Source organism: Pithys albifrons, chromosome 16 (genome assembly GCF_047495875.1).
Source record: "Pithys albifrons albifrons isolate INPA30051 chromosome 16, PitAlb_v1, whole genome shotgun sequence".
NCBI lineage: Eukaryota > Metazoa > Chordata > Aves > Passeriformes > Thamnophilidae > Pithys > Pithys albifrons.
This window is the reverse complement of record NC_092473.1, coordinates 16,306,481-16,317,220: the sequence shown is the minus strand read 5'-3', so window position 1 is coordinate 16,317,220 and position 10,740 is coordinate 16,306,481. Positions and strand designations below refer to the sequence as shown.

The 10,740-nt window shown below is 55.2% G+C and overlaps 1 protein-coding gene across 1 annotated transcript in view; it reads right to left on the bottom strand.

Moving 5' to 3' along the window:
* Positions 1 to 337: 337 nt before the first annotated feature.
* The window catches only part of GRID2IP (Grid2 interacting protein), a 34,104-nt gene continuing 23,701 nt past the window's right edge, over positions 338 to 10,740 (bottom strand). Inside the window, exons 12-22 of the mRNA XM_071571061.1 lie at positions 10,193 to 10,518; positions 9,610 to 10,023; positions 8,635 to 8,722; positions 7,644 to 7,721; positions 6,704 to 6,900; positions 6,178 to 6,333; positions 5,712 to 5,798; positions 5,071 to 5,200; positions 3,377 to 3,495; positions 2,806 to 2,970; positions 338 to 2,314 (exon numbers count right to left, since the gene is read on the bottom strand). Coding sequence (XP_071427162.1) covers positions 2,243 to 2,314; positions 2,806 to 2,970; positions 3,377 to 3,495; positions 5,071 to 5,200; positions 5,712 to 5,798; positions 6,178 to 6,333; positions 6,704 to 6,900; positions 7,644 to 7,721; positions 8,635 to 8,722; positions 9,610 to 10,023; positions 10,193 to 10,518 — 1,832 coding nt within the window. The 3' untranslated portion in view covers positions 338 to 2,242. The remainder of the gene's footprint in view (positions 2,315 to 2,805; positions 2,971 to 3,376; positions 3,496 to 5,070; positions 5,201 to 5,711; positions 5,799 to 6,177; positions 6,334 to 6,703; positions 6,901 to 7,643; positions 7,722 to 8,634; positions 8,723 to 9,609; positions 10,024 to 10,192; positions 10,519 to 10,740) is intronic.

Below are 10,740 nucleotides of genomic sequence, written 5' to 3'. Positions count from 1 at the left end.
ATTCCTTTTCCAAGGGAAACAATTGACTTGCTCATATGCTCACTAAATGTTTTCTTCTGAAGGCTGGAGGAAAAAATCCATACTATTTTAAGAATTTGCAGCTCGTATTGACCACACCAGCCTGGATGCCGTGGCACAGGCAGGTCCTTTGGGCAGCAATTCTCCCCACACCACCCCCAGCCCAGCCAGGTGAGACCCTGTGCCTCTCTCCTGCAGGTGTCAAGGGCCAGTAGTAACAGGTGCCAGTGCAGAAGTGCCAGATGCAGAACTCTTTGCACCATCATGGCAAAGTAATTTCGGACAGAAGACAGAGGCCTATAAAGTCAGGAGGCAGAAGGCAGTAGCTTTATTTTAGGAATAGCACGTAGGCATTGGGGAAAGACTAAATTGTGAATATACAGAGTCCCATTATCAAATCATATAACCAGAAGTTCTGGTTCTTTGAAAATATTCACATAAAAATACCAAAGGGATTGGAGTTCTAACTATCTCAGAAAGTTACAACATGTAGCAAAATCTATGTACAGCTTTTTCTGTGATGACAGTTTTTCAAAAGAACCTCCGGTGGTTTAAACAATGAATGCATTTAAAAAAAGAAACAAATCAATGGAACGCAGTGTGCAATATCCAAGAGGGAAAGTGGAGCAGGGGGAGTGTGGCCTTGTCACTGCCACTGGGGCAGGGGCAGGGATGGACCTCTGGGAACACAAGGCTACACACTACCTGGCACTTAAAGCTGTATAAACTTGTGAAAATGTACTTCACTTTCTACAGCAGGGTTTAAAAAAACACCAAACCCCAGAGATCTGATGGTCGTAAGGTCTCCCCTAAATAATGCACCGGTTGGTGGTGGTGTCCTTGAGCGGAGCTGCAGGACGAGCCCTTGCTCTGGCAATGGGTGGGAGGAGGTTCCCTACACTTGGGTTTGCTGGGACACTTCCAGGGGTGGCAGGTCCGAGCGGGACAGCTTTGGAAGGCAACGGCTCGTTCTGCACAGAGTCATGTCACACAACAGCAACGCACTGTGGGGCTGCTGCCCAAAGCTCTCGGGGCACCCCCAGGTGCATGCACTGGCCATGGGATGCTGCTCCCCTTCTGTCCCAGGGGACAGCACACGGGGATTCAGTGACGATTAGACCTTGGTGAAAGATGGATGTGAGAGATGGACGTGCACAATTCTGGAGTTCCCTGGGATATTCACCATGAACAGTAAAGGGACTCAGGACTCCAGCCTGGAAGTGACTGGAGGAGGGCAGGGGATGTGTTTTCTGCTGTCTCTGCCATGCCTTGGAGAGGCACTTGGGGCTGCACGGGACTCCCACTCATTTTTAGGTACCAGGGGTTCTGTGCTTTCCAAGGAGGCACCAAAATGCTCAGGGATTTCTGGCTGCTGGCGAGTTCCAATAAGTCTTGTACTGATGGTGTTAAACTCTTGAGAAGGTTTCAAGATCCATCAGCCTCTGGCACAGCTTTAAGCAAAGCTGATGGGTGGGATGAAGGTGGGTAGGATTAGACCAGATCCATATTTGGGACCACATGGACATGTTAGAAAGGGTCAGCAAGGTCCTATTGCTTTGCATTATCACTGGCTGGCACTGGCAGGGATTGAAGCCTCCAGGCCACCTGCAGTGATCTCTGCTCCACTGTTACAGTCTGTTCAGGTGGAGCTCCAGCCCCAGGTGCTCTGATCCAGGGAAGATGAGATTGGAGTAGAGAGGAGATCAGCAGTATTGTTCCTCAGGGTCCCAGTGGAGCAGGCGCTGGTGGCATCCCTCCTCCCCACCCCCAGCACCCAGTTCCCTGCCTGACCTGCTCTGGCTTCCCAGGACTCTGTGGCTGGGCTGTAAGCCCAGGTCTAGGGGCAGGCAGGGTGAGTGGTCCTGCCTGGGAAGAGCCCCCCAAGCTTGGGCCATGAGGATGTGGGGAAGGTCCCTCCTTCTGGAAACTCAAGGGAGTGGGGTTTTACATGATGGGTCCGAAATCCTTGTCTCAGTAATCCACTGGAAATGGAGGGTGCTAAGAAAGCTGTGGTCAAGTGTTTACCTTTGTTCCCTGTGCCTCACCCTCCTGTCCTCCACTGTCACCTGTAGTGACTTCTCAGTGTCCACCTGCCCCATGCCCTCTGTCCGTGGCTCTGCTGGGTGGTAGCAGGTGGCAGCAGCGTATTTACAACCAAACTCGACAGGAGCAAATTGCACTTTGTTGGCAATGAATTGTTGCAGCTCAGGTCACTGCAGGCCCCTCACCAGGCGAGGGGAGAGGTCATCCTGGGGCTGCGCTGGCTCTCGCCCACCTGCACGTCACTGAGAGCCCGCTGTGGGGAGAGAGAGAGGGACTGTGTGGGGCATGGGCAGCTGCTGTGGGCAGGGAGCAGGTTTCAGGGTACCCAGCTTGCCCAGAGAAGCTGTGCCTGCCCCATCCCTGGAGAAGTGACCAAGGCCAGGTTGGACAGGGCTTGGAGCAACCTGGGCTGGTGGGAGGTGTCCCTGCCCATGGCAGGGGGAGAAATTGGATGGGCTTTAAGGTCTCTTTCAATCCAAACCATTCTGGGATTCTATGAACTGCTGTTACCCTTCCTGGGGCTGGTGCTTGGACCACCAGCCCTCCCTCAGCCTCCCACCCCTGCCAGCCAACTTGTATGTTAGAAAAATTGCACTTTATCAGTGTTAGAAAAATTGCCCTTTGCAGACACTCGGGTACAAGTGCTCACAACCCTCCATCTGTTCCTACTGCTCACACACAAGTAAAACACCTCACTGACACTTCACAGGGGAACCCTGGCTGGCTTTGACAGGTTCAACTCACCTCAAACTTGCTCATGAATTCTGCAAAAATGCCAAAGAAAGCTTCAGAAGTTGTCATTTTTGAGTCTTCCCCGAAGAAGGACAACACCTTGCTGAACTCTTCCATGGCCTTGTGCTGCAGGTCATCCAGGGAGCGCATGGCAGGCTGGGCACTCTCCAGGAAGGACTGAGGGAATTGCCTTAAGGACAAACAGCCATTCCCTGGGTCTGGAATGGGTCAGAATCACTTATCAACCTCTTATCAAATGGCTTGATAAGAGCTCCAGCTCAAGTGTCAGCACGGATCTGCTGCACATGCACGTGCAGAGGTCCTGGCACGCCCAGCTGGCCCTGACAGGGCTTATCTGAGGGACAGACAGCCCAGCACATTCCCTGCCCCCGGGGCAGCTCAGCCTGTGGGTACCACGAAATCTGGATCCCTGCTGGCTGAGAGTGAGGGGAATTTTCCACAAGTGCTGAGATGGTGCCAGACACAGCCCAGCACCTTCCCAAGGAGCCACAAAGACACCGGAATGGTTTTGGTGGAGGGCAATAAGCCACCCTGGTGGCCTGTCCCTCTTACAGAAGGATACGGTCATGACAATCGCGAATCTGTCCTCCGCAGTCGCTGGCATGTTGTGACAGGCCATCTGGATGTCACTGACTGTGGTGTGCAGGTCCTTCAGGTCAGCTGTCAGTGTCCTCTGGTTCACTGCAGGAGAAGACAGGAGTCAGCAGTGTTGGGAGACGTGGGCTGGGTTGGTTCCCCTGGCAGAGTGAGCACAGTGAGCGTGGGCCGTCGGTCAGGGGGTCGGGCTGTCTGTCTGCAGGGCTCTGCACAGCCTGTCCCTGCTGTCCAGGCAAGGTGGACACCCAGAGTGGCCTGATGGGATCAGCACATTGCCAGCAGCTGTTGGTGCTCAGAGCAAGACATGCCAAGAATATCAAAAAGAGCCTGGACTATCCAAGGAAAAGGAACACACAGGACTAAGCAGCACAAGGACAGTGACGGACACACAAGTACTTGGGAGGGGACAGAGGTGACACAGGATGGCAGGACAAGTGGGGATACAGTGGCAGGAGTTTGGGCAGCTGGGGACCTCCAGTGACAGAAGTGCCATTTAACAGTTAGGCCAAATACAAACTGCCCCTGGGAAAGTTGCATGTACAGACCTTCCTCAAGTGGAAATACACAGCACCAGGACTGAATTTACTCCCAAGGGAATTGCTCACTAACAGCAAGGGATGGTGTACAGTGAGAATGCAGCTCATGCTTTGCAGAGATTCATAGCATCATTTAAATTCACAGAATCATGGAATCATTTAGGTTGGAAAAGTGCTCAAAGATCATCCAGTCCAACCTTTCCCCCAGCACTGCCCAGGCCACCACTAACACATGTACCCAAGCACCACATCTGCACAGCTTTTAAGTCCATCCAGGGATGGGGACTCCACCAGGAGTGGGAAATCTGTGCCAAGGCTGGACAACCCTTGCTGTGAAGGAATTTTCCCTAATATTCAATCCAACCTCCCCTGGCCCAGCCTGAGGTTGTTCCCTCTCCTCCTGTCCCTGTTCCCTGGAGCAGAGCCTGACCCTCCCCAGCTCCCCCTCTTGGCAGGGATTGCAGAGCCAGAAGGTTCCCCCTGACCCTGTTTTAATCCAGGCTGAGCCCTCCCCCAGCTCTCTCAGCTGCTCCTGGTGCTGCAGATGCTTCCCCAGCTCTGTTTCCTCCACCAACACCAGTGGGTGGAGAGCAGGATCTGTGTGACTGTTTCCTGTTGCAGCCAACGGAGCTGTGCAACCCTTAGTCAATGTGACAGAGCTGTGACTGGACTGTGAACCCCCCGAGGGTGCTGTACCCTCTGTTCCAGGGCCCACTGCAGGAACAGTAACACTGGCACCCGTGCCAGGTGCTGCACATCGGGATGGAGGAAGCAGTGTCTGGGTGGAGCAGAACAGCTCCTGGCATTTCCATCTCCTGTGCCTCATTTGCACTTATGAGGTACCTCTGAACTTGGGAATCACGTTTTCCAGTCAGAAGGGAAGTTCAGATCAGAGGACAGAGCCTTGCCTAGGTACTGCCAAGTGTGGCAGTGTGCACGGGTGGCACCTCCCCTGGCACTAAGCTCATCCCTTCCTAACCTGTCTTTTCACTCAGGACTATTCTGCACGTGTTTTGGCTCCCATCTTGTTCGTGCCAACGCTGTGCAGCTCGTGGCTGACCCCAGACCCAACCAGAAGGCAGGCAAGGAGACCCAGGGATTGCAGACACTTCTCTTCCTTTACCTTTGGCAGCGAGCGGCACTGTCGGAAGATCCTTGGCAAAGCCCAGGAGCTCTGGGAAGTGTTGGCTAAGGGATTTGGCAAGAATGTGCAGGAAGGTGGATTTCCCATCAACAGTCTTAGTCGTGTTCAGCTGCAGCAAAGCAGAACCAGTGAGGAGATGCCCCCACAGAGGGGGTGGGTCTCCCCACACACCCCTGTGTTGCTGCCTCGGAGCTGCCCAGCTCACCCCACGCTCACGTGCATGGCAGTGCCAGGCCATGCCATGTGGTTAATGGTTAAATGGCACATTTAATGTTTACACAGCATGCACACCCACATCAGTGGTGTGGAGATGCTCCATCCCACAGGGCAGGGCTGCCCCCCATCCCTCAGGATTCCCACTACGAATCCACATGGAATGAAAATCTACTCTTCCCACCCCAGAGCTGTGAGTTCTGACCTGCCTGAGGCAGGTGAGATTCCCCAATACACTGAAGCACCAGACCCCCCTAAGGGTCTCTCTGAAGCCAGTCCCATCCCCAGTCCCCTCTCTGGCAGCTGCTGCACCCAGGAATGTTTCAGAAGGACAGCTCTGCTGAACTGGGCACTCAGAGCTCCCAGTGTCACTGTCCCCTGCCCATAACGAGCCTGACTTGCCTTACCTCGGTGAGGAAGTTGATTTTAAAGCCTGTTGTTTTGCTGGTCTTGGGCTGCCCATTGTTCAGGTAGTTTCCCATTGCCAACACGAACTGCAAAGGCAATGATGAGGGGCTGCTGACCTCCTGCACTCATATCATCCCATTTCCCAGCTCCTGGGACTCTGAATTTCTGTTCACCACCCATTAATGTGCAGACAGTCATTGCCCCCCAAGGATTTAAGGAATTACTGGGGGGTTAGTGGCCAGGAGCCACTAAGGAGGTTCATCTCTCATCTGGAAATGCGTTTGGTCATATGGTGACCTCGTTTATCCCACCTGCTTTTTTTAAAGGCAAAACTAAATGAATTACAGAATGACAGTAATTTGGGGCAGCTCATCTCAGGAGGGTCAAGGAGGAGCTGCAGTGGGATTTGTTCTCTCTCTGCCAGGCACAGCCCATCCCCGGACCCCAAAATCTCCAACATCTCACCTCCAGGATCTTAGCCAGCTTCTTGCTGCTTTTCAGCTCTAGAGAGGCCTTGCAGATGCACTCATAGCTGGCTTTGATCTCCTCTGTCTTCTCCTGCAGAGTGGTCTTAAAGTGCAGGCTGCGCAGGCGGATCTTGTACTCAGGTACTGACAGCATCTGGGAGCAGAAGGAGCAGAAAGGGACTGTCCCCATCAGCCACAGTCCCTCCTGTTCAGTGCTTTTCCTGGCATGCTGTCCTGCACTGCTCAGCACAGGGGACACATTGAGCAGCTGGGCCGGTTTGCTGCCACAGGATGGGGGGTTTTACACCAACATCCACAAGTGACTTTGTCAATAGAAAGTACTTCAGATGGTGGTAACTCTTCAGCTCTAAACCAGCTGCCAGACCCCTGGGGCATCACCCTGAGCACCTCTCGCCCTCAGTGGCAGTGCCATCACTCCTCCCAGCCCATGCCAGTGTGCTGCTGACAGGGGGCATGGCACATGTAGCCCCCATGCCCCTGGAGCACATCCCTGCCCGCCATACCTGCAGCACAAACTGGTCGGGCTCGCTCAGCTTGCCAGGGTTCTCCTTGTAGCTCTGGAAACGCTGCACCTCCTCCCCGTCCGGGGCGTAGAGCAGCAGCTGCTTGATGTGGGACGGCTCCAGGCGGTCCGTCTCCATCGTCATGAGGATCTGGCGCAGCTCGATGTGGGACAGCTTGAGGTGGGCTATCAGGATGGCTGGGGGCAAGGGAGGCACGTCACTTGGGAGGGGAGGAGGGCAGGACCCCTGTCCCAGGCTGGCTGTGCAGGGGACAGAGTGCCTGGCAGGACGGGGCCATGAGGTGAAGCTCAGTCTCCCCACCCTGTGAGAGTGGTGGCCTTCTCCATGTGCCCAGTGGGAGAGGAAGGGCTTCGAGCTCCTCACAGCCCTGAAGAGGCTGCATGGGGTCCCCAAGAGTCACTCTGGTCCTGCAGACCCACCCAGGGCACTGCAGTATGTCATATACATCAGCTACACATCAGGGTGGGCTGCTCTGGAAACAACCCCCACTCCCACATTCCCTGCAGCCAGGGGATCCGGGGATCAGGGTCTTGCAGGTCCCACCAAGCACTTCCACCCTTCTTCCTACCAGAAGCACATCCTGGAGAAGCAGCACTGTCCCTTCACTGACCCACTTCATCCAACAGGGCCATGCAGGGTCTGCCCTTCTCCCTTCCCAGGCCAATGAGTCACATCTCATCTCCATCCTTTCCCATAAAGTTGCCTTCTTCCCCTTAATGGGACTGAACCCAGTTTGGAGGGGCTCTGAGCTGCAGGGAATGTCCATCCCAGCCAAGATGTGCTCATGGGACCATTCCCATAGAATTGTGCTCGTGGGACTGTGCTCATGTAGCCTCCTTCCCTTTACCTTTCCAGTTCTCTACATCCCTGGTCCCACCTGGCCTGCTTTGGGGGTACCTTCCCCATGGAGTTTACTTACATGTGTTGTAGGCCTTTTTGTGGGACAAAATTTCAACCACGTCTTTCTTTTTAAAGTTTTCAGGCAAGAGAGTTGGCTCTGGAAGAGAAACTGAAAGATTTAATCATGGGTAAGGACAGGCTCAGCCAGCTCCAATGGGAATAAAAGTATCCTGAAAACAGTGAAACCATCAATGAAAGAGAGGAGAACTGATGCTTTGAACACAGCAGTGGCTCTGGAATCCTTGAATTCTGTGATTCAAAGATCTCCCCAGTGGAGGACTCAGTTGGAGCTGAAAAAGGTAAAACGAGAGATGAAACACACAGAAAATCCCAGACTGCCCAGAAACATTCCAAAAAAGGTGTTCCCTGAGAAGAATCCCATTTCCTCCCACCTCCACTGCCAGCTGGGCACCAGGTCCCTTGCAGGAGGGCTCAGACATCCCACTGGCATTTTCCCCTGACCACCACCACTCTGCACCTCCAGCCTGGACCCCCTCTCTGGGTTTGGGGCTCCCAAAAACTCCAGTGAGTGGGACATCCCAGCTGGTGGGGCTGCAGGAGACCCCAGTTCAAGGGCCATGGGGAGCTCCAGACCCCATCGGAGCTCTTGGGGGAAATCAACATATTATGTATGTGAAAAGTGCTGTTTGTGATGATTTCTATGGACACAGGAATGTTTCCATGGCTTTTTCAGCATTTTCAGAGTTCTCAAGCACCAGAGCTACAATTGGTGAAACCCTCCAGCCGAGTTTCACTGCCCAATGAAATGTGGAGAGAAAACAGATCACGGCAGCAAAGACAATTAAGAGAGACAGTGAAACCATCTCCACCTTAATGATCACCAGCCACAAAATCCTGAGTATGAACAAATTCATGCCATGTGTGATGTCATGGACCAGGCGTTGTCTTGATGTGCATCGAGGCCCATTTCCTTCCAGTTCTTCCCACCTCTCCCCAGGTCCCCAGTCTCTGGCTGGTACCAGGACCAAGTTTGGGGCTCAGGTACTTACTTGTGGGCTTCTGTGTCCCAAAGTGCAGCTCCAGGTCGAGATATTTGACCATATCACTCAGCTTGTCATAATCTGAGTCTTCCCCAAGCTGCAGGAAGAGGAAGAGTCAGGAGCTGTGCTGGCACAGGGCACAGCCCAACAGTGCCTGCCTGTGCTGGGCACATTCCCTGTCCTCCACACTACCTCTGTGTCCCCAAACGAAACCAGGACACTGTCCTGTGACTGGAGAATTGGCCACTGCCATGCAGATTGACTCAGCTCCTGACACAGTGAAATCCTACAGAGCATCTCTGCCCTCACTGGGTGTTTGGGCACAATTCCTTTACTGAAGGATAAAAAGGGAATTCCAGAAACTTTAGGAATTTTTTGCTTACAAAAAAAAAAAACAAACAGGAAAGCATCTTTCTGGAGTGCCAGGGAGAGGGACCTTCAAGATTTCAAGTGCCTGTGGGACTGGAAGATGATCCAACAGCTCCCCTTGCACTGCTCAGGGCGTGGGAAATACAGCATGTCCTGAGTATCAGCAGAGACACAGGCTGGGAGTTAAAGCCCAGAGAGGCCACTTCTCCCTACAGGGATTGAATCCATCTCCAGGCTTCTGCACCACTCCAAGTCCATGGTGCCAAAGGACTGCCATGTCTCATCTCACCCCCCATCTCTGCTTTCCCCCTCCAGTGTTCTCCCATCACGCTGCTCCAGGTATCTTTATTGTTTCCCACTGATAAAACCTCCCACAGCTGCAGAACCCATGGGAAGGGAGCTCCTGACTGTCAGCCCCCCGAGGGCAGGGAAGCAAGTGCCCCACAGGACACTGGACCCAAATCCAAGCATCGCAGAGGCTTTCCAGGGCCTCTCCCCATCCCGCCAGTTTGGACCAAACAAAAGGATGAAAAGAAGAGCTGCACAGCCTCGGCACAGGGAACTGCTCCCCGAGTGGGGCTGGGACCCCTGGCCCCGCCTGCTCCCGGGCCATACCTGCCCCCAGATGGTCCCTTCCGAGTTCTCCACCTGCTCCCAGCGCAGCCTCTTGACGCTCATGTGGTTGGACTCGCTGCGGCGGTGCAGCAGCCCCCGGTGCAGCGGCGGCGCGCAGGGCACGGGCGGCGGCGGCGGCGGCGGTGGCGGCGGCGGGATGGGGTGCAGGTGGCCCACGAGGGATTTGGGGGCAGGTGACGTGCTGGCCTTCGCGGCCTCTGCCTTGGTGGGCACGGTCTGGGCGTCGTGGAACTGCAGGGGAGGCGGGGGCGGCGGGGGGCTGAGCGGCGGCGGCGGGATGTGGTCCGAGAGCGTGGAGTAGGTCAGGGAGCTGCCCTCGTCGCTGCTGCTGATGTACTCGCTGCTGCTGGCGTCGTTGGTGACATAGCTGCCCTGGTCATCCTGGAAACTCATCTGGGGGAGGGACAGAGGAGAGGCTGAAGGTGGCACCTCATCCTCCATCCTGCCAACCCTCCTCTGCCACCCACAGAGCCCCAGGACGTGTTCCCAGAAGCTGCACGTGGACGCTTCTACAATCAGGGCATCCAAGACCATGCACGGAGGGACCCCGTGCCACACTCACCTCCTCATAGTCATTCTCAGGAGTGAGGAAATCATCCACGATGGTGACCCTGTGTCCCAACTGCTCGCTGAGGGCATCCAGGAACCGATCGGTGTCGCGGCTGCGGGGCGGCCTGGAGAAGGTGAAGAGCTTCTTCCGTCGCGACAGAGGGCTGAGCGAGTAGTGCCGGTGCTTGGGCGACGGGGCCGGGCTGCTGTCGAGGCTGACGTAGGGGTTGGACTCGGTGCTGCACGGCGAGGCCACGCTGCTGTGCAGGCGGTAGTAGCACTGCTGGGAGCCCAGCGGCTCGCCCGGCCACGCCAGCCCCATGCCAGGCTTGCGAGCACCTGCGGGACAGAGCAGTGCCCAGGCTGCGGCACGGCGGTCCTGCAGCCCCAGCCACCGGGCACGACCACCCCTGCAACCAACCGAGTGTGCCGTGGGGTAACCGGGGAGAGGAGAGGGAGGGGAGAGGGAGATGGGGATGTCCCTGAGCAGTGCCCTGCACCACATCGAGTGTGCCGTGGGGTAACCAGGGAGAGGAGAGTGAGAGGGAGACATCCCCTGAG